Source organism: Rhipicephalus microplus, chromosome 2 (genome assembly GCF_043290135.1).
Source record: "Rhipicephalus microplus isolate Deutch F79 chromosome 2, USDA_Rmic, whole genome shotgun sequence".
Taxonomy (NCBI): Eukaryota; Metazoa; Arthropoda; class Arachnida; order Ixodida; family Ixodidae; genus Rhipicephalus; species Rhipicephalus microplus.
In genome coordinates this window covers 231254585-231277996 of record NC_134701.1, presented here as the reverse complement: position 1 = coordinate 231277996, position 23412 = coordinate 231254585, and the positions used below count along the sequence as shown (strand labels likewise).

General features: G+C 46.7%; 1 protein-coding gene across 4 annotated transcripts in view; it reads right to left on the bottom strand.

Moving 5' to 3' along the window:
- Positions 1-262: 262 nt before the first annotated feature.
- The window catches only part of LOC119170295 (pumilio homolog 1), a 105710-nt gene continuing 82560 nt past the window's right edge, over positions 263-23412 (bottom strand). For all 4 annotated transcript variants that reach the window (XM_037421425.2, XM_075877222.1, XM_075877225.1 and 1 more), the window contains 7 exons: positions 21027-21296; positions 20426-20555; positions 11554-11685; positions 10248-10506; positions 8451-8588; positions 1253-1584; positions 263-915 (listed from right to left, as the gene is read on the bottom strand). In XM_037421425.2, coding sequence (XP_037277322.2) covers positions 663-915; positions 1253-1584; positions 8451-8588; positions 10248-10506; positions 11554-11685; positions 20426-20555; positions 21027-21296 — 1514 coding nt within the window. In that variant the 3' untranslated portion in view covers positions 263-662. The remainder of the gene's footprint in view (positions 916-1252; positions 1585-8450; positions 8589-10247; positions 10507-11553; positions 11686-20425; positions 20556-21026; positions 21297-23412) is intronic.

The window sequence follows — 23412 nt, the reverse complement described above, 5'->3', positions numbered from 1 at the left end:
GTGAAGAAAACTAGGGTAATAGAATGTACAACATGAAAACTAGTCTTGGCAAGGAGACCAGAATGTTATAACAGTGAAAAATGTCACGTCTACAGAAAGAAAAGTCTGTACTCGCACAGACGGCTGCACCCGATAGGTGATCCCGCGAGGAACAACAATGTAGAAAGCGGCATTCACACTAAGTGATCGCAGCTTTGCCTAGGTAAGAGCACAGATGTGGGAAATGAGCGAGGACAAAAGGGGGTGAAAGGAGGATGAGAGCTTAACATACGGCGGTTACCTTTTAAAGAGACACAGCGCGCTCTAGTGTAGAGAGGTTCGGGCAAAAGCACCACTCAGCTACAACAGGGAAACCCCCAGGGCTTGTGCACATTTTTCAGCCCCGCAAAGAGGCGACAAAAAAGCTAGAGCTGCACAGGGGCTCCTAGTATCACTTGCGTCTCGGCCAAAGGGCTTCACCACCTAACAGAGGAACAGGGAAAAAGAGCGCCACACAAAGAAAAGCTGCGCAGCGAATGCGCAAATTAAACAATGCACCAACGCACGCCTGCACTGTTGCTTTGATGGTGCACGACGGGCGAGGCTTGTCGTCACCTGCAGCACCCCAATGTCGCCTTGTCTGGTGGCAACGCAGAGGAAGAGAGAGGGGACGAGCGAGCGCCTCAGAGGGCCCCATTGGAGGTGCCGCTTTGGCCGCCTCCCGAGGAGAGGATCTGGTCGCCGCTTTTGAGCAGGTGCTTCTCCAGCTTGGCCAGGATGTGCTTGCCATAGGTGTACTTGCGCAACGAGGGCACGTGCGGACGGATCTTGTGTAGCAGCAGCTTGCGCTGAGGCGGCTCGGCCACCTCTATCATCTTCTGCACCACGTAGTTGGCGTACTGGTCCTTCATCATTGTGTATAAGGCACTGTGAGGCCTGAAATGGAAAAGCTCAAGGTCACACCAAGTGCCGATCCACCCACAAGCAACCTGTTGCGCCTTTTTTCCCCTCTCTCAATAAACAAGATGCTTGAGTGTATGCGACACAAAAGCCCATTCAGCTGCTAATTACACGACCAGCTGACTGACGTTCAAAATAAGAAAGACCTTCAAATAAAAACATTTTTGCACACGGCAGTAGGAACAATTGGTGAATTGAACGCCTGTCCCTATAAAAAGTAATCTGTAATCCAAAACAATGCTTGCTCTTACAGAGGGCAGCTCAATAGCACACGCAGTGTGTGACTGCACGCAGACATAGGGCCCCTACTTACCCATCAACATAGGCGCACACCTCCTCAATAAGAAGGGCGCGCTCCGAGCGTGAGGCATGCGTGACGCACTTTTCAACCACGTTGCTGGCAAACTTGTGCTGGGAGAGGGGCAGCACTCTGCCTCGGACGGCGGCCACTATGCGGCCCTTGTCCTCGGGCCGTCCGTGCTCCAGCACGTGCTGCACCACATAGTTGCCATACTGGTCCTGCACCAGCTGCTCCGTGTGCTGGTGGAGCTCCTCCAGCACGGGTCCTGTCTGCTCACCCGTGCAGTGCTCCAGGATGCGCTGGATTACCCGGCACCCATATGGGTGTGTCGACAGACAAAACACCTGCGGAACAACAGGAAGCAGCACATTTCACAAATACGCTGAGTGGCATGCGCATAACTACTTAAGAAGCTTTTTATTTTTTGAAGGGGGGAGGCTACACTTGACAGGCAACTTTTTAAAATGTTTTTTAGGTATAGATCTAAACGAAATTTTCACAGTTTGTGTATTTAGATGTGCAAATTCTAAAACGTAATTACTTTTTTGATAGGTCAAGTAGTTTCCAAAATACTTCACAATCAATGTAAAACCTGGGTCCTTTGTTTTGCAGCCTAATTAGCATCTAAGCAGGAAGCATCAAAACACTAGCGAAAGTGTAGAAAAAATGTAGGATGTTTAAAAAGTACAATATGCTATAAAATTTGCTGGGCCAATTTCAACAGTAGTTAGCTAACATCAAAGTTCAGAGAAAAAAAGCCACTGTTACCTGTCACGCATGTGACCTAATTAAAACATTTTTTGATCTGTACATTGCCTTCAAATAGGCACATTGCATACTTCATGCATTTATTATTTTTTTGCCAGAAAGGCTTTCTGGCAAAAAAATAATTATGCTGATAGCTCCAATAGAACAGAAGTTATTTTCCCTCAAAGCAAATGTGCCAAAATTGATGTTTTGAAAACGAGAAAAACGTTTCAAAACACTTTTATTGAAAAAATGCTAATAAAATGTTATGAAAATGCACCAGGGGCATAATCCGGATGCATCCCATCCTTATGCTTTTTCTTGACCAGCTTTCTCAGACGTTGGGACGCTCTCTTTTTATTTGATGTTGCACTCTTAGGACAGTCCTTCTCCCTAGCCCTCAGGGATGTGCTGCTGAATATCGTGTTATCCAGTTGCTCTAGAATCGCTGCAAAGCTATTGACATTGCCCGTGTTGAAGCACAGCACAGTTTCTGCAGCAGCAGCAGCTTGCACAACAAAAAGAGAAGCGTGGTGCTCTTTTGATACCAAACTCCAAATCACGAATTGGAGGCTTTTGTGTGAATTCTGAGTTCTGCCTTGCTGGCATCTTGCCTCGCTGCCGCACCACTTGACTCCGAAAAATGCTCAATTTTTCGCGCTGTTGCAGACACCGACGAAAGACTATCAAACGTCGTGGTTGTCTTGCGGGAGCGCGCGTCACGAAATTCACTGGCATTCATCAGATTAGTGTCCACCTGTACACGGCCGAAGTCGACATAGCGCACACTGTCAGAGAGGCCCTTGTCTATGCGCACTAGCATTGGCGCAGTGATGATTCACAGAGCGGCCGCTATTCAGGGAAGCCGTCTCGCACACTCCTCCATTGATAATATCTTCACTACACGGGCGGCCAGCGTCCACACCACGCACGCACTAGGAACAGTCTTTGGTTACAACGGCGTTATCAAACAAAGTTGGTGCCTGCTCCCGCGACACGGTAGCATCATTGGGCTTTCTGCCTTTCTTCCGTGAACGGCGTAAATGACGCAGCGATCGAAATTTTTCGTACCACCCGGCATAGCGAGATGCACAAACATGTTGGGGATACGAGTCACGACACCTTCCCAAGGGCGATACCCTTTCAAAGTACCGGCAGACACTGCCAGCGAGTTTTCCTGGCCAATCGGGTAGCGCCATTTTGGTCACGTGTGTCAAGCAACCAATGGAATCACGCGCTGCGTGTGGTTTTGACTGCGCTTTTTTTTTTGCTTTTGCAAGGGGAACATAATTGTCTACTGGAAAAAAAAAAAAATAGCAACGCGACCTTTCCAACAAGACCAAAATGTCGCTGGTGGAGTGCATAGTTCGCGTACCGTGGGCGGTTGAAGTACGGCTAGTTTACACTTCCATTTAAAGGTCCATTTGCGCGAAGTTGCTCTTTATGGGTTATAACTTGAGAAATAAGTGAAATTTCAAAGCCAAACATTGCTGAAAGGTGCGGCAGGGCATCGTGAACGCGAAAATGCTGAAAGAAAACTTTGGGCCGACTTTTTACTTCTAAGTGCCGCGTCCACCCTTAAAGGGAAACGAAGAAATAAAATAACTTTGAAGTGTACTTTCAGAATAGCTGATTGGGCGAGTCAGTGGTTCGCGATACTTAATAATCCACAAAATAAAAAAAAAAAAAGACAGAGACAAGCTTGTCCCTGTCTTCTCCCGTCCCTGTATACCATATTTACTTGAGTAATGAAGCCACCTTTTTTCAGAATAGTTGATGCTAATCAGGAGGGAGGGTTTATTATGTAGGAAAAAAAAAAGTGAAGGGAGTTATACAGCGAAAATTTTGCATGAGGGTAATTATAGCGCCTGTATAGGCCAATGCACATGGATCCATGGTCAAAATGTCGTCCAGCTACTCCATTGCCATGCTCCAGCGCATGCTCGACCAACTTTGAAACTGGCCATGTTGCTAGCATACCGGCCGATCGTCAAAACGCAGCATCTGATGGCGGCGCACACACATTGCGGGTGCACATCATGGTGTCGCTGTGGTGGGAGCGCTTGCGCTATAAGCTGGAGGTTTCTTTTACATTAGACAGATGGCCCTATGCCATAAAGGAGCAACTTTAGCTTTCAGTTGATGTCATCCGCGCTCGCGCTGCTCGTAACTGTTTAACATGGTTGTTAAAATATATTTTGACTTTCATTGAGTCGTTATTTTATGACATAATGGAGTCATTTAACGTTTCGATGGTCAACAGCACTGGCTATTACACCGAAATAAAATGCACAGATACATTAAAAACAGTTTTTTTTTTTTTGCAAGGACCAAAATGCTGGTGGATTCATTATGAGAGTAAATACGGTAGTTGTGTGCTCTTATTTCAACAGGGTTCAGGCTCGTTTACATGACCGAAATTCAAGGGTTTTCAAGGACTTCCTAGGCTATGTGTGCGAATTTTTAAGGACCACGTTGTCTGTTCTTACTTGTCTGTTATAATTTCACTTACTTGTCTGTTATAATTGTTATGGCGCTCGGCTCTGATGGTTAAGAGTTCAATCCCGGCTGCGATGGTCGCTTTTCAATATAGGCGAAATGGTGAAGGCCTGACTAGTCAATGATGTCAGTGCATGTTAGAGAACACCAGATGGTCTAAATTTCTGGGGCCTTCTGCAACGGTGTCTCTCATAATTGTCTCTTGGTTTTCGGATGTAAATCTCCAAATTATAATATAATAAATAGTGCAAGGCGTTTGTTCCTCACAGAAGCTCTTGATCTCATTTCTATTGTGATTGGCGCATTACCTATTCCATCTGCTACACTTGCGGCATCACAAATTGTGGACTGTGAAATGTAGACAATGTTTATTAAAAATAATTAAAAAGGAAATGCAAGGATTTGTGAAAATTCCGTTGCTTTCAAGTGTTTGAAGCTGCACCATGTTTCAAGTACTTTCAGAACACCAAGAGCACGACTCCTGATCTGAGAAAACACCTGGTAAACCAGAAAATGTATAAAAATAAAATACAGGTGAGAACGCCATTTCAGGGTTTCTGCAGCAACATGCCGTGGTGCCATAAATTGTGGCAAAGGGCCTACATTATAATTTACGGGACAAAAGTGAATTGTACTGTTGCCAAAATATGAAAAATGACGAAATCTGTGCCATCAAATTGACATTCAGCCGCTTTAAGTTCAAGAAGAAAGTTTTGTTTCTATTTTCTTTTCTAATAGTGAACCCCCCCCCCCCCCCCCGCCCCGATCGAGATATTAACGATGACTTGCTGGTGTGCACTGATCCAGCTTCCTTTAGATACAGTCGAGACCCGATAATTCAAAGCAAGCTAATTGAAAATTTCGGTTTCAAGTCAACAAGTAGTCCCATCAAAATTGCATGCATGCCTATAGAAAAAATTGCTTGATCATTCAAGTTTAAAGCCCATAAGGTTGGTTAATTAGAAATTACTTTTCAATTGAAAGCCCTAAGATGACCCTAATTTTTTATTAACATGATTAACATGAAACATTTTTAGGTGCCATGACAGCTGTCAAATCATGCTGTTGCCGCCATTGCCACTGCCCGCAGCGCCACGGTTCACGATGCGGCCATTTTGTTTAGTCAAGGCCGGGGCATCGCCTAGATCGCATTGGCTAACTAGGTATTTCGTTGGGATGCATCGAGTGCTTCAGCCGCATGCTAGATTGAAGTTAGAACAGTGTGACTGGACGCTGGCAGAAAAGAGCGCGCACACACACGCTCAGCGCTGTGTGTGTGTTTGTGTGTTCTGCTTTGTCCGCGTCTAGTTGCAATGGTCAAACTAATAAACCAACTAGCCTGCCAAAGCACTGTGGGTTGATGCTGAACGTGTTTCCACAGCTGATTTTGAGTGTTCTGATGGTGACATTTTATAATGGAAACTCTTAGCCCCTACTGAATGCTTGACCTGGTGACGAAAGTCAAAAGTCTAGAAAGAAGTTGACCAGGAAGGCACTGCCAAGTAAGACACTGCACAAAAGTATGGCGTTAAGCCCAAATTACCGTATAAACACGTGTAAGGGCCGCACTTTTTTTTCAGGAAGTGAGGGCTAATGTTCAGGTTGCGGCCCATACACGGAACTTTTTTTTTTTTTGGTGAACTAAAAACAACGTACCAGTTAGTGAACGAAGAGCGTTTATTGCAGTATGCCGCGTGTGCGCTTAATCGTCGTCACTCGACGAGTCCTCTAACTCGGAGTTCGAGATAGTGTGTTGCGGAGTACCATCATTCCACAAACAGTCATCTTCTGTGCCATCCAGGCTGTTGGATATCCCAGTGACCTTAAAACTTCGGGACACAATGTCCGTCGACACCGAGCTCCACGCCGACAATACCCAACCGAGAACAGTAGCAAGCGGTGCCCTCTTCAGCCGTCCGGTCGGCGTGTGCTCATGGTTGCCGGTTGCCATCCATTCCGTGTAGAGTCTTCGGAATTCAACTTTGAATGGTCGATTCACGCTCACATCCAATGGTTGCAACATTCCTGTGAGGCCTCCTGGAATCACGGCCATGTCTGTGCCGACACGGCGCAGCTGCTCCTTCACCTTATCAGTAAGGTGGCAGCGGAAACCATCCAATACTAAAAGTGAATGTTTGGCCAACAAAGCTCCCGGTCTATTCTGCCAAACACTTTTCACCCAGTCTAGCACCAAATCATCGTTCATCCATCCCTTTTCTTGGGCTCTAACTATGATGCCCTTGGGGAAAACTTCGTTGGGAATTCTTTTCCTTTTCAAAGCAACGTACGGGGGTAGCTTCCGCCCGTACGCGGTCACACAAAGCATCACGGTGCAGCGTTGGCGCTCAGCGCCGGTGGTCCACACGGCGACACTCTTCTTGCCTTTTACTTCGACTGTGTAGTTCTCGGGAGAGTCAAACCACACAGGAGTTTGATCAGCGTTCGCTATTTGCGACAACAAATAACTGTGCTGATGGCGCAGGCCGATGACATGCTTGTGAAAACTAAGCACCTTGTCGGTATAGTCTTTTGGCAGCCGCTGGCACAGCGTGATCCTTCGCCGAAAGGAGAGTCCCTCCCTTTTCAGTACCCTTTGCACCCAGCCAGCACTAGCCTTGAAATCCCCGGCCGGTATATTTTTCGCACGTGCCAAGGCTAGTGCCTTCATGCGCAGCATGTCTGTAGTGAGCGCAAAACCATCGTTCCGCACCTCAGTCACATAGCGGAGCAACTCCTCTTCCAAATCAGGATACTTGCACTGTTTTCCTCGGAAAGCGCGCTTTTTGATATTGGTATTCTGCAAGGCTTTCTTCTGGACGCACCAACGTCGAACACACTTCTCGTCAACGTCGAATTTTCTGCTGGCGGCCTGTTTCCCGTGCTCGAGGGCAAACTCGATCACCTTCAACTTATAGCCAGCTTTATAGCTATTCAGCTGCTTGCCCATCGTGCGAAAACGTAAACGTCTCACAGAAAACTAGCTGGAGTCCCAGAGTCATTCAACGGTGCGCAAACTCGAGCACATGGCAAGCTGGACAGCACAATGACCGAACAACGCACAAATACTAAAGATGGTGATGCTAATGCCGAAATGGATAGCGTGTTTGTATAGAAGTGTCAGAAGTTAAAAATAAAATCCCGCTTTAACCTTTAGTTGGCGGGTGTATGAACACCACTGAAAAAACTTGAAATTTTTAGCCGACTTCATGAACATATTAGCATGAAGAAAACCAACAAATTATTCTAATGATGTACTCTATGGTGATGATGAGAATCGCGTTCTCTAACGCCATCTACCGACAACACCTAGTAGCTAACACACGCGCGCGCATTTTGAATACGCATGGGTCAAGGGAAGTGCGGATGCGGCCTTTACACACAACTTTTTTTTTTTTAATATGTGCTTCTTAAAAACGGGATGCGGCCCTTACATGGGTGCCTACGGTACTCGAAAATTTCATCAAGTGCAAACAGGTGAACTCGACGACGATAGTTTTGAGGATGTTCTTAGTCACATCTGTTCTGAAAAATCCGTCACTAAGGACAGCAACGTCCATGTGCCCCCAACGAACGAAAAATTGTGCCGATGGCCTTGCTAGTGGACGATGACACAGTAACGAACCACCATCAAGGACTACCGATGTTGTTGCGGGTCTAGCTCTTGCACTGCAGTTTTCATGTTTAGTTGAAGAAGACAATGCTGAAGAAGAACTTTGACATGTGTAGTGCTTGGAAAACTTGCTAGCCGCAGGCACGTTCGGCAAGAGAAGATAGACTATCTTAGAGAGCTGTCAGGTTTCAAGCAATAAATGTGAAGTTTTCCGTGCATTTTAAAAGTTCGTTTGGAAGTTTGTTTAATTGAAAGTGTAAATAGTAGTTCGTTTAATTCAATGTTTTCTGCAGTTCATGTGAACTATGTATTAACGGGAGTTGACTGTACAATTATTAGGACATGTCTCCTCACCTGTCCTTGAAAGGCGTTGATGATGAATTGCAGTGCTGAAGGGTCCACACACTCTATACACTTTTGTACAACGTGGTTGCCATTCTGGTCTTTTACACATTTCAGCACGTGGCCGTCCAGCTCTTTCACAACCTCTTTCTGCACAAAACAACACAACAGGATCACCATAGGAAGGAATAACTAAATACAGTAAAACCTCGTTAATTTGAACTCTGTTATTTCGAAATCCCACTTAATTTGAAGGATATCCGTGGTCCTGTATTTCACAATGTAGGCCTGAGTGGATAATTTGTCGCAGCGGCCGGCACTAGTTCGGTTAAGTAGAAAACTTTGGGTGCCTTGTGCCAGTTCCAGATCCCAATTTCGCCGCGATTCTGCGGAAATGACGGCCAATAATTGCCACAAGGCAATACAACATATCAATACTAATAAGTGGCAGCTGAAGAACCCAGTTTCGCTACTTCTAGCGTAAAAAAAAAGAGAGAGAAGAAAAACGGTCTCGTGATTAACCGAAACGTGCGCCTGCGGAAAACGAGCCATGCTTCACTGCAACACAGTGGTGACACACGGCAGCTTATTGTATGTTTCTCGCAACGTCAGTAGGTCATGGTTTACCCAGTCTTTCTGGGATTGTAAAGAAATTAATAGAGGACAGTTTAGCAGAAATCGCGATGCACGCGAACCTCCTATTGCCTGTTGCACCAGCAATTCGCGTCTTTGCACTGCTGGCGGAGTTCTTGACAAAATTACCTACTTCAAAAACTTAGTTCGAAAGTTTCAAAGATAATTTTTTTTTCCAGCCAAAACACATTGTGAGCTTCGTCCTACTGGCCATTATTAAATTCATAATTATAATAGAAAGAATGTGCGAATGGTCACATCATAGCGTGCTGACGCAACGAGGAGCAGGCAACATGCTGCCTGCGTGTGACTACTGTGTTGTAGTGAAGTTGTCTTGTTTTCTGCACGCGCAAATTTTAGTTGATCACCGACGTTTTTTCTTTTTTCTTTTTTTTGCCCGCTGGCAGCAGCGAGGCTCACCGTTCCTCTATGTTCGCGGCAAAATAAAGACCAGGTATTGCTGGAAAACATAACCTCTGGAGCCGCAAGCTAGCCGGCACAGCAAAGGACGAGCACCGATTATTTCCTTGCGTCCCACTTTTAGTATGTTTAGTTAATTCAAAAGCCCGCTTATTTATAGGCTTTCTTGCGGCCCCAGTGACTTCGAATTCACGAGGTTTTACTGTAATCAGCATGTCGGCATTCGCCTAATATACTGAAACCAAAAACTCGGTACTGCATCACTGAAGCATGTATAATTGTTCAATATGACAAACAGAAGTGCAAGACTTTGTTACTCAACAATACGCTCAATGATCCACAGCCACATTCCCAACCTGCCCAACTCTCTCCGACCTACCCATACCGAGACCACACCAAACACACACAGGCACTCAGACCCGCACCCAACACACGCCACCTCGCTCCATTCTATCTTTTGCAACATAAAGAATAAAAAAGCACGACAGACTATGTAACCTTCGTTCCTCCCGCTTTTTAAGAAAGTGTGCAACAGGATACGAGAGGTGGTCTAGTAGGTAGTTCATAATCATTCAGTGAACTGGGAGTGTGGGGGGAACACTCACAAGAATCAAAGAGGCACACAGCACGAGCGCTCACTAACAACTGGTGTTCATCAGCTGCTAGTGAGTGCTTGTGCTGTATGCCTTTTTGTTTTTGTGTGTGTTCCCCTGCACTCCCAGATCACTGAACGATCAAGAAAGTGTGTTTACCTACCTGTTGGTCAGGCGAGATGGACTCGAGGGCCTTCTGGATGACACGGCAGCCGTACATCTGCAAAGCCAGGGGCAGCACATGCCCTTTGACCTTCAGTGCCAGAGCTTGCTTCTGCTCTGCACTGCCGAACTCAAAGAACTTTTGTATCACATAGTTGCCAAACACGTCGGTCATCAGGTTGTAGGCGGCTCCAAGTATCTCCGAGAACACCAGCTGCTTCTCTGCTAGTGTCGCTCGTTCGAGCTTCTGCTGAATGAACCTGCAACCAAAGAGAGTCACATTATCGCCGCTATACACGCGTACCTGACTTATCAGGTGTGCTTGCCAAGTAAGTTTGCCCCAAGAAAGGATGAGCTCATTTGCTTGCCCAATAAGGTACTCACTAACCAAGAGTCTGTGGGTCTTGATGTGGAGAGCGCCATGCTCTTCAAGTGAACACACACAGTGGTTGCAGTCGGAACAAACCAAAACACATATTTACTTGACTATTTTTGATTGAAATATCGTCAGATAAATTATTATGCACATCAATTGTGATCCACATGCTAAACAACCTTACACAATATTACACAACACTCGAGAACATAACATACACAATAACACGCAGAAGGCAGCTTCACCAACTCTTGACTTACCACGAGGGCCCACCACAGACAGCCCGCGGTGCTGCCCACGGCAGATCCACCGCTAGAGACAACTGTTCGCACTAACCGCCACCCGCCAAAGAGACCCGCTAATTTATTCTGTGTTGCCACCAAGGCTTGCCGCCAGGCGTCACTGCCGGCGCCACTATTTTAACCATGATGATGATGTTGGTGATACAAACTCTCGCGAGCATGCCACCTACCGCTCGGTAGTTGTGAACCCGAAATGTGACCTATGCACGAGACACATGCACCACGAGGCACAAACAACTTTACAAGGATGTTGGCACTCCACAAGTCGCAGGATGATCGGATGCACAAACGATGGGTCCACTGCTAGGGAGTCAGAGAAATTAATAACAATTGTTGGGGTTTCACGTCCCAAAACTCGGACACGATCATGAGGGATGTCATCGTGGAGGGCTACAGAATTTTTTTGAAGTACACCTAATTAAAGTATATCGGATTCAAGCATTAGCTCTCGTTCAAAACGCGACTACAGTGACACAGATGCGATCCTGCGACTTTCAGGTCAGCAGTTGAGCACCATAACCACTAGACCACCGAATAGAGTGAGCTGACGAACTAAATTCGCGTAACATGGAGAGAGAGAGAGAGAGAGAGAGAGAGAGAGAGCAGTAAAGTCACCATTGAGCACCTACCTGGAGCCATGTTGATCTTGAGAGAACTCAACTATGTGGTTGGCCAGGTCTCTGAGTTGAAGGTTAGGGTAGCGGTTATTTCGGAAGTCCTCTAAGAGGCGGCTGCGGCCAGGGGGCTTCTCCAGGCTCGAGCTGGAACAACAAATAGCAACATCACTTTTTTTTCATCAAGTTGTCTTCACAAAGTTAGGCTTACTGATAAGCCAATATTGCATTATTGAGGCAAGCATCACGATAAACAGTGCCACAAAAAATCGAAATGGCACTGCGCCCACCTCCTAAGGAGGAGGTGCATTCGAAAAAGACTTTTGTTGTCAACCTAAAGCAATGATATTTGGCAGGCATATTGAAGATTGTCTCGAATAGCTATACAGAGTAGGCTGCTTATAATGTAAGTCACGGGAGTTGTAAAAATCTGCACTATAAACGGTACCATGTTTATAATCAAAAACATGCTTTTTTCGGCTTTTGCCAATGCCTGAAGAGCAACTTACCTTTCAAAAGCAATTTATTATACTTCTCACTCGTGGACACATTTAACACAGTCAAGACACCACAGCAAGCTCCCAAGTCCGGCATCAACGAAAAAATGCCTTTGTTTTTGTCTGGCGATGCTCGAGAACAGCGCTTCGCACATTTTCATCCTCGTCAAAGCTCAAGCCCTGAAGCGATTTCTCGCTCAAATTGTTTTTCGCACAGTACCATTTTATTTTGTGAGGTATTCTAACGCGTCTTGGAGCGGGAAATCGAGTTCCGGCGTTGGGTCAACATCGTCCTTGCCGTCCAACTAGTCTTCGGTTGCAACCTCTGCACTACCACGCACCGCTCCGACGATCACGCCATTTGAGCTCACTTAGTCGTAGACACGCAGATCCAACTCTCTGGTATCAACAAATTCTTGAAAAGTGTTGGTCAACTTGAAAACTTGCTGTCAACAAGGCCGGACTACATGTCAGTGTTGACAGTCTTTTTGGCGACATTGTCACACGGCCACTGCGGCACGATAAACAGAAAAGAACACACGACAAATACAACAATTCATGAGACTGAAAAAAAAAAAGGCCCCGTATCTGCATGTTAATCTGCAAATGTCGTCGGAAGACGATAGTCTTGCGTCCAGAGAGAGTGAACAAAACGTTTATTTGATGTTCTGCGCAAGAAAATCGGTGAATGGTATTCTGGAGCACGTTAGAGTGCCTCGAGCGAGCAGCGGAGGTGAACGAGCGCATCAAGTCACGTCACACGTGAGACATGAGCGCTATCTGGCAGTTATCTTAAAAAAACGAAGCAAGCGGCTCAGAGATGGCTGTGGGCGCCTGTCTCAGAAGTGATAAGGTGTAGAACGCAAGGCGATGCTTAGGTACCGCCACCGTGTTGTCTTAGCAAAGCGTTGGAAACACTTGCCTTTTTGTGCAAGTGTTGCACGGTCAGTGCAGCGTGATAAACGCTACGGTCTTTAGAATTACTTATAAATGCCTTTTCCAGTAAGACACACATACAGAATATATACGTGCTGTTATGGTGCCTCAGATATGCACAATAATTGATTTTTAATTGACAATCACACAAGTATGAACGCTGAATATTGAGCAAAATTGCTGGGAGCTGTGGATGGGGTCAGCCGTTTCAAGTACCGGGTGCCGTTGAGTGGACAAAGAGACAAATGTACAGAAGAAATGGACCAAAATTTTTGCGTCGAAGGTCTTCAAGAAATATTATCGTCTTGAAAAAAAAAAAAAAAAGTATGCTACCGCCACCACTGCCTTCTGTCTCTCTCGCACTCCGAAAACATTCTCCCTCCTCCTTTCAAGGTCTCTCTCTTCCTCCCTACTGTAGCTTCCCTTCTCCTCCGCTATGTTTGCTTTTTCGCGGCTGGCCTCCACTCGCGCATTCCAGCCTGCTCCTACTCCAAACGTGCCACCTCAGCGGGAAAGTGGGCTCCTTTCGCTGATTTTATGGCCGCGGGCCTAAAAAAGACCGCGTTATAACCGGTATTCTTCTCCACGCGTCCGCAATAAACGGTCCACCTATGCGTTTGAGTTCTACGAGTGACATATCGGTGGTCAGAAAAAACCACATAATAACTGGTCCCACACTAAAAGCTGTTGCGTTATAAGTGGTCTGCACTGTATATGAAGTTTCATTGCGGTATCTCGAGTAGTTTTCAAATTATACTATGTTACATAAACTGATGACATAGCCTGCTGATGAAGAACCTAGCATAGTAACAAAATATGCTAGGAAGGTCCAAGTGGTTTCGATTTTTACTCAAAAGAACACTACACAAGACGACATTATAAAAAATGGTCTATTCCTTTTAAGTTTTTTTGTTTACAAATAACATCCTGATAAGGATGTTATTAAAAAAAAAACTCTATGTATTGTGAAAAAAAAAAAAAACTGCATGTATTGCATCAGAACTCATGCACTAATTATCGTAAAAAAAAAAAAAAATCCAGGCCTGCGCAGATGGCGCATCACAGTCCCAGCGAAAGCTTGAAGAGCGGACAGCCTTTCAGAGTCGTTTCTAAACACTCATTGGGCAACTCCTGCAAGCACACTTGCTTGACACCCACTACGGCATCTATTTTAAAAATTTTAGGGTACAGTCAAACCTCTTAATACGTATCTCAGTCAAACCTCTTAATACGTATCCGCTTAATGTGCAACTGCGGTTTATACATAGTCGCAAAGAATCCTCTGCCCAATCTCCATTGAACCCCATGTATTGGCTGACCGCTTAAGCCGTAGTCGCTTTTGGTGTTACATACGGTTAGTAAGTAATATTTTCATTCTCGTTATCCATGCAAGGCCAAAAATCGGCGAAATTTCGTGCTCGCAGATGTTCGATACACTAGCCGTGACGATCGCACTACAACAGCCTGCGATAGTGACGTCAAAACATGGCCACATTGACGTATTTTCTGCGCATACGACTGTTGTCAATCGCATCGTGCAAAAGCATGGCCTTCGAGATCGGTTTTTGGTTACCCAGGAACTCTCGGTTGCTGCTCCCGGTAGGGGGGCGAATTTTCAATCCAAGCCAAGTACGTATTCTGAACAGCTCAACAGCACAGAGTCAGGCCAGCTCTTCCTCTATCAGGCTGAGCACGTTTCTTCATTCGGTGTTTAGTCCTCACTTTTCCGCAGTGTTGATCGTGGCAGCGGTGTGGTGGTGTTGCGTTATCCATGTTCTTCTTGTGCGGCGTGTCGAGTTTTTTTTTAAAATTGTGTTGTGCACAAAGGGTGCGATTGACTTTGCACACAAAAACTTCTTATTATGCCGAAGTACCAAGTCTGAAGTGTAAAATAAAAACTATCATTCACACCATTGAAAATGGGGCCAAGAAATCAGCGGTAGCCCACGAAAAGAACTTGCTGCTGACGAATGTGTGTGGAATTTGGAACACTCGCGAAAAGTTGACGGGTGGCACAGGCAGCAATTTGAAGAGGTGCCGCATCAGATACTCTGCTTATCCCGAAGTTGAAAAGGCCCTGCTGCTTTGGTTGAAAAAGGCGCAGAGCATGAGCCTGTCGGCTAGCGGACCACTATCAACCGAAATAGCGCAAACTTTCGCAGATCAGCTGAACTTCCCCCATTTCGCTTGCAGCAACGGCTGGTTGTCACGGCTTAAAGCCCGCTATGGGATCGTGGGAAAGGCTGTATGTGGTAAGGCTGCTGCAGCAGACAAAGAAGGCGCTGTTAAATGGCAGGACACTGTTTTGCAGGAAGCCTTGACAGCCTACGATGCCGCCGAAATTTTTAATTTTGATGAGACGGCACTTTTTTATTGCCTGCTTCCAAACAGGACATTGGCATTTAAGAATGAGAAGTGCACCGGCGAGAAACACGCCAAAAATCGCATACCAGTCGCTTTTGGCATAAATATAATGGGTAGTAAGAAACTGCCACTGATGGTCATTGGCAAGTATGGAAACCTGTGGTGCTTCAAAGGCGCTCGGCTGCCATCTGGCGTTGTTTACAAGCACAACAAAAAAGCCTGGATGACAGCCCAGCTGTTCGAAGAGTACTGGCGCCAGCTGGATCGCCGTTTTGCTGCAAAGAAAAGGAGCATACTCACCGTACTCGACAATGCGTCGGGGCATGTCGATGTGGGTAACCTGTCGGCTATTAAGCTGTTGTTTTTGCAGCCCAACACGACAGCGCTCGCCCAGCCCCTCGATCAGGGCACCATACGCAGTGTCAAGCAGATTTACCGCAAAAATCTGTTGCGAAGGATATTGCTCGCCATGGAGAGTGATAAAACGTACACGATAGACCTTCTGGGTGCTATACACCTGCTTGCGCACTCATAGATGCAGGTACAGCCTGCAACGATATGGAACTGTTTCGCGCGAGCACAATTCAAGATGCCAGAGGAAGGAAACGAAGACATCGAGGATGGTGAGGACACCGAAGAACGCGAGAGCCTCCTTGTTGAGGTGCTCGAGCGGCAAGGAGAGGGAGTAGAAAAGTTGAACTTTGGCACTTTCCGAGATGTGGACAGCGACGTTGTTACTTCTCTGGACTTTTCCGACCGTCGACAATGTTGCCGCCGTCGCACCTCGTCCCAATTCAAGCCGAAGTGAGGAGGAGAGCGATGTCGAAGTGGACAACGGCCCCTGGTTATCCGAAACTGCGCGTGCTGTAACTGTCATGCGAGGCTTTCCCAAGAAGCATAGCCCATTGTACCGGCTGGCTCGCGGCCTCACCGACTTCAAAGATGCTGTCGTCACGGCAAGGCCACCACGGCGACAAGTGAAGATCACAGATTTTCTTGCTGCCTGTCCCTAAATAAAACTTGCGTGCCTGCGTGTGTGTGCATGTGTGTGCGCATGTGTGAGAATTGTGGCCACATCCCCCTTAAAGGGCCCCTAAACCCCCTCCAATATTTCTCCAAACATTTCAAGTAAACAAGCGCATCGCGTACAGAATGCCGTCGCAATCAACGATGTTACACGCCGCAGCGCTACAGGTAGCGGGCGTGCTACAATTTAAAATAAACAATAGCTTCTCCTTTCCGGTCCCCGCCACTCCCGCCACTGACATGTGTGACATCACCAGTGAAACTCGATGACGTCACCACTTTCGATGCTTGCGAGTGGCCGAACGGTCACTTTGCAACCTCAGGTCACTTTGCAAACAGCTGTTCGCGCGCACCTTGCTGTTCGTGGTTGTGTTGCCGCTTGCGAATCGACATCTGCGGCCTGTAACGGCCAGACAGCAACAGCGTTTAGTCAACGATCAGTGCACCCAGATGACACACGCACCCAGATGACACACACAACACAGTTGACAGCGAGCTGGGGCATCGGAGTGGTGGATTGCGGCAACTGGAAGTAGACACTGTTTCGAACAGCGCGTCAGCGGTGTCGCATGCCACGCGAGGTGAGGAGAAACACTCAGCTGACTTAGCGAGGAGAGGCCAAGCGGTTTTGGAAGAGGGTAGCGTAGGAAAGAGGGAAATAAGCGATAGTCGTGTTTCGATCATCTAACGCGTGTAACTCCACTATTACAGCACCGTTTCGAAAATTCTCACGGCTACGTGTTCGTTGTAAAGTCGAGCACAACTACCTTACCTCAACAAAACTTCGACTGCAGGGTGGTTTAGGGGACCTTTAAGGTTTTTAACATGCTATACAGTCAAACCCCTTTAAAAGAGACAAATGGGTATAACAGACACCAGTGTGCCAACAGTAAAATACAGGTTGATAAGAAAGAACTTACAAGGTACCCTACTATTTAAGAGACTTCATATAAAAGACAAGAATTGCCACCCGAAGCATGCCTCTTATGAAGGGGTTTACCTGTATACGGCATATGGCAAAAGGTAGCACCCAGAAGTGTAACAGGTAGGAGCTTGCTTGAAATTTCACGGTACAGTCGAATCTCGATAATTCGAACTCGAAGGGACCCGAAAATTTGTTCGAATTGAACGAAGTTCGAATTAATGAAAGCTAAGTAAATGGAGAGCTCCCCATGCAGTGGCACATGTGTATTGAGCTAACACACGATGGGGAAGTTTCAGAAGACTTACATTTATTCACAAATCACAGGTCATCCATCATTATTTGAAGTAAACGGTGATGCGCATCTGCACACGTTTGCCTTGCAGCGAGTCAATCAATTTAGCACGCAGCTTGCAAAGCATGTTTACTTCGGCTTCAGCCTTCTCCTGGCAAGAGAAGTTGTGCGCGGCAACGTCTAGCGCCGACACACTCTAAAGGCGACAACGAAGACTGCATCTCCGCTACTACCCTCTGCGCCAAAGCCGCAGCGTGGCTAGCACGTGACAAGAAAGGAAGAGCGTCTCCACGCGGAGAGAAGCAGGTCGACATTTGAGATGAACCAATATTCCGCAACAACTTTTTTTCTCTCTCTTTGCGCGTGGCGTTGGAAGGAGAAGGGTTTTTACGTGGCAGGGGTGGAAAAGGGAAAAGTGTGGCACAGGCGCGTCGCAAATCAGCATTTGAGAGAGAGCAAACAGTTCACCGCAGCCTTTTCTTTCCTTTTACTTTCCTTCGCGCGCAGCGTTGAGGTGTCAGTAGCGCCGCCGCAAGATTGGGCGGGGTGCTGAGAGCATTTTCGGAGCACGGTATGTTCGAATTAACTGTGGCAAGTGCTTGGACATTCGAATTACCGGCGATTTCACCAATTGAAATACTCATAGCTTTGACGGGACCTCATCGTGAGTTCGAATTAACCGGAAGTTCAAATTAAGCATGTTCGAATTAATGAGATTCGACTGTAGTTGAAATGACACCTACAAGATCCAGGAAAATAAGCTCTGCCTTATCTTGACAGAAATGTCACGCAGGGTACAAGAGAGCAGAGTACCATATTTATTCGCATAATTGGCACACTTTTCTTCTTTCAGAAAATCCGATCCAAAGTTAGGGGTGCGCCTATTACACAAAGTAAAATTTCTGAAAATTTCATTTCTGGCTACATCGTAGACGGTTGAAGTCGCAAATATCTGCACAACAACCGAAACGTCCTCCATAATGATGTCTCAGGTATCCAAGAATCGAGGCGTGGTGGATCCATGGCATAAAGCAAACAAAACTACTCTATTTAGACGACTATAAAACGGCCAATTTTGCCTTAGTAATATGAAGTTGGGGGAGTTGACCTGGAACCAAAAATTACTTTCGATTGTAAAATCTTTCTGAAAATGATCCCTGCAAAACTAGCTTTCTTAAATAGCTTTCAAGCACTGCCGCGAAGCTATTTTTGTCAACTTTGAACACTACCTTGTCGTCTTTGGAGACACCGTAAATACAGTTGAACCCCGTTATATGCTCCAGGCAGTAATTATTGTCTTTTATGTGGGATGTCTCTGATAAGCAAGGTGTGAATGGGGTTTTTTGGAATAAGTAAGCATTGCGTCGTGGACAGCAACACTCTCAATAAAAAAAGGCAAGGCTGTTTTCTGTTTCCTTTGCTTTGTCAAAACACACGAACATAGGACACAAAATACGCACTAAAGGTAACAAAACAGTTGACAACCTATGTACAACACTCTGAGCAGACACGTCAACCACTCTAGTTCAACTGCAACCGGAACAGTCTTACCGGTGAGTATCAGTACTAAGGGGTCAGGGACGTCTACGTCGAGCAGGTAAATGTACGGCGATGCCGTCGTAAGAGGAACCAGTCGAAAATCAAAACAACGCTCAGATGTAGGCACCGACCGAGCGGGTAGGCGTCGAAGACCGGGCTGACGAAGTTGGGCACTCTTCCCGAATGCACGGACCAGGAGCCACAGCCAAGCACTCTGGGCAAAGCACAACCATGACCTGGTGGCTGCGGTATCCTCCCGCTGGATCCAAAGACCGTCGAAGCTTGAGGTCAAGCGAAGCAACCCGCTCAGACTCTTGGCCTCTGCCAGGCAATCAGGGCGAATCCGACCGTGATGCTGGCGAGCTGCCTCTACCCTGCTTATGCTCTAACTGACCAAGCGCCCCTTGCTGACTGTCATGGCCCTTCTCGGGTTGACTCGTCGGCTTCCCGTTGGAGTTCTCTGGGTTGCCATGTCAACAAGTGATTGGCTCCTCAGACCTTTGTGGCAACTGCTGATTGGGCCACTTTGCTCTGCTGTTGTTGATGTCGCTCCCTCGTGCCTCTCTTCATTGTCGTCTCCACTGGGCCTTTTCTCTTAGCACGTGCACTGTTTGTCTTTTTCCTCTCTTTTTGCCACTCGCCGCATTCGCGCTGTTTTGCACCAGCCCAACCGACCTTTCATGCGCACATCACATCATACAGGGCGCCTCGTACACATTTTCTTATCAACTCGTATTTTGCAATAGGCACACTGGTCTCTCTTAACGAGTTTGTTTTTTATATTAGTACCTATTGAAAGGGGTTTGACAGTAATTTTTTTTAATGAAGTGTGCTCTCGCCCCCCCCCCCCCCTCAAAATGCTACCCATCGCGGCAGCGATCAAACCCACGTGTTTCGGATAAATAGCCGAGTGCTTTAATCAATAACCAGTTGAGCGCTACTGAGCAACCACAACAGAAGAGAACGTGACATGCACGATGGCTCAAAAACATGACACACCATCAACACGACCAGGTGCACAATAACACCTGAAAAATCAAACGCCCAAAAAAGCCCACCCGCGCATAATCCAGCATGCCAGGTTTGAATATTGACTGGCATGGCTAAAATGAATGATTTAGAAGTCCAGAAAATCAAATTTTGAGGCCTTAAATCCCCATGAAAATTGGTTGAAAAATTTAAGTAGTGTTGCGGGAACCTTCATAGTGCATTTAAGAAGTGCGAAATATCCAACAAGTTCGAATTTTTGGAGTCTAAAAAAGCCGTCGGCAACTTTAGTGAAAACAAGCAAGGAAAAAGGGCACTCACTTTCTCTGGAGCGTGCGGCCGGGCACCAGTGCATTGGAAGAACCCAGAACACTGCTGAGGGGTCCATTTCGCACCAAGTACTTGGCCTCAGCCCCAGGTGCAGCCGACATCATCCGGCTCCCAAATGTTCCTGAATTGCCAATAAGCACAGCACCACGAATTAGTAACCTTGAAATGGCAATACATCACTTTTGCAACCATAGCTGCAATATTAAGCCAATGACTCATCTATCATAATATTGCAAACACAAAGGATATAGGTCGACCTTTGAATTTGAGATGCGCTTAATTGACAAAATAAAACACAATCTAAGCATCACAAATTTGGTTGAGCAATCAGAATGGCAACGAAATTAAATGAACTTTCCTTTCCTCTAACTAACTGCAATCATAATGTGTAGCAGTAACGAGTTTCTGCTGCAACATGTACTACATGCACCTGCCCCTAAGTTTACCAAATACTTTACTGCTAACCAGTTCCTTTTGCATTATAACACCATGTAATGGATTGAGAATTATGCACTGCAACAGGGACCATTACTCTGTTATACAGCATAGCACAACTGTACTGCGGAAAGTAAAAATTTGCGTGTGTGCTCACCTAAGCTGAGGTTGGACGAGGACCCATTGAGGGAGGGTGGAGGAGGTGTCAAGCTCTGGGGCAGCATGCCCACTGGGCCTGGAGAGGCCGCCACTGTGCCGAGCGCCCCATAGAACTGGCTTCCCTTTGCGCCCAGGGGCCCTCCTGCTGCCGAATAGGCCGACTCGAGAGTTGCAGCAAAGGGGCCCCGACTGCCACCCAACATGGCTGCCGTGCCGTCGCGTCGTTCCAGCGAGTCCCGCCGAGGGGACTCTGTGCTCCCACCAAGACCTGCAGCACAGTTACAGTAGGTCAAACAGCATATCGAGGAACAAACCATAAAAATAACCACTTCAGAGAAGAAAATGAATGCACACAATCATATGTACAGTGGATGTCCAATATACCAGACCCTCAAGGGACCGCAAAAATGTCAGGAAAAACGAATGCAAGCGAAAACACACTTTAATAGGTATTTTTTTGTTGACGGAGATGGTCACGACCGGAGTATAGAGTTCCCATTGCAATTCAAGAAATGCATCGTTTAGGTGCTCTGAAAAGTTCCCTGTGTGTGTATATTGTCACGTCACTCCAGGGGGTGTCGACAAGATTTTCTGACGTCTGAGCAACAGGGCTCTAACCAAGCGCGTCGGTTGGGCTTGTTTGCCAGAGCGAGGGCCCACGTGCACTTCTTTCTTCTCTGTGGTGTGGGCCTTCACCTTGGCATACGACCCACTACTAGAAAGAGGTGGCAATATTCCCCCTCAACAACAAAAAAAAGAGCATCGTCCCGATGCTGCAAAGTTATTGAAAAAAAAAAACAAAACAAAGTAGTTTAAACAATGAAAAAAAAAAGGCACCAATAATGAAATGTTAGACGCGATAAGTTCACCAATGATGAGGCAATTGTCTGAGCACAAATAAAAAAAAAAACACAGGAAAAGTGGTCTTTTAGGAACGCGCAAAATAGGGCTTCATGCGCACCACGTGAACTATGTCAGAGGTCGGTTGTTTTCGTTGTACCCATCGTGACGACGTAGCGTCCGGAACCACTTCGTAGTTTACGTCGCTCACGCGGCGCAATACTTTATACGGACCGAAGTATCTACTGAGCAACTTTTCGGAGAGGCCACGGCGTCGAACAGGGGTCCAAATCCAAACTTGGTCTCCCGGTCTGTAAGATACGTCATTGTGACGCATATTGTAACGTCGTGCATCAACCTGTTGCTGCTGACCTATGTGTAGCCGGGCGAGCTGGCGAGTTTCCTCGGCACGCTCTGCAAATTCTTCTGCGTCAGTTGTTAATTGATCGGCGCCTTCACAAGGAAGCATCGCATCCAGCATCGTCTGAACTTCGCGGCCGTAGAGAAGGCGAAACGGTGTAAATCGGGTTGTTTCTTGAACGGCGGTGTTATAAGCGAACGTCACATAAGGCAAAATGCGATCCCATGTTTTGTGTTGGATGTCGATGTACATGGAGATCATGTTTGTGACTGTCTTATTTAGTCGCTCGGTTAAGCCATTGCTCTGCGGATGGTAAGCAGTCGTCGTTCGATGCCTAGTGTTACTTAGTCGAAAAACTTCATCAATAAGTTGTGCAGTGAACGCTGTTCCTCTGTCGGTTATCACTGTAGATGGAGTACCGTGGCGCAGAACAATGTGGCACATGAAGAACTGTGCTACCTCAGAAGCCGTGGCTCGTGGTATCGCCTGTGTCTCAGCATAGCGGGTCAAATAGTCAGTTGCAACAATGACCCATTTGTTGCCGTCAGACGATAAAGGAAATGGGCCGAGAATGTCCATGCCAACTTGGTCAAATGGCTTGTGGGGTGGATCAATTGGCTGAAGTAATCCAGCCGGCTTGCTTGGTGGCGACTTTCGACGCTGGCATTCGCGACAGCTTTTAACGTACTGCTTCACGCTTGCAGAAAGTCCGGGCCAGTAGTACGCCTCACTTACTCTGGCGAGCGTTCGCGAGTAACCTAGATGACCAGATGTGGGCTCGTCATGACACGCAGAGAGGACTTCATCCCGCATGTCCTTCGGAACGACGAGGAGGTAAGCGCGGCTCGTAGGACGGGAGTTTTTTTTGTACAGGACATTATCTCGGAGGCAGAAAGATGTCATGACGCGAGATAGATGGCGAGGTATAACGGCGCTATGACCCTCCAGATAGTCGATGAGCGGTCGAATCTCTTCATCCTCTCGCTGGCGTCTGCTCAAGTCAGATGAGCTAAGGGCGCCCAGGAAACCGTCATCGTCCTCTTCTTCTTGATTGACTAAAGGTATGGGTGCACGTGACAGCGTATCAGCGTCTTCATGCTTCCGTCCAGACTTATATACGATGGTAACATCAAATTCCTGTAGACGCAAGCTCCATCGGGCCAGTCGTCCAGAGGGATCACGA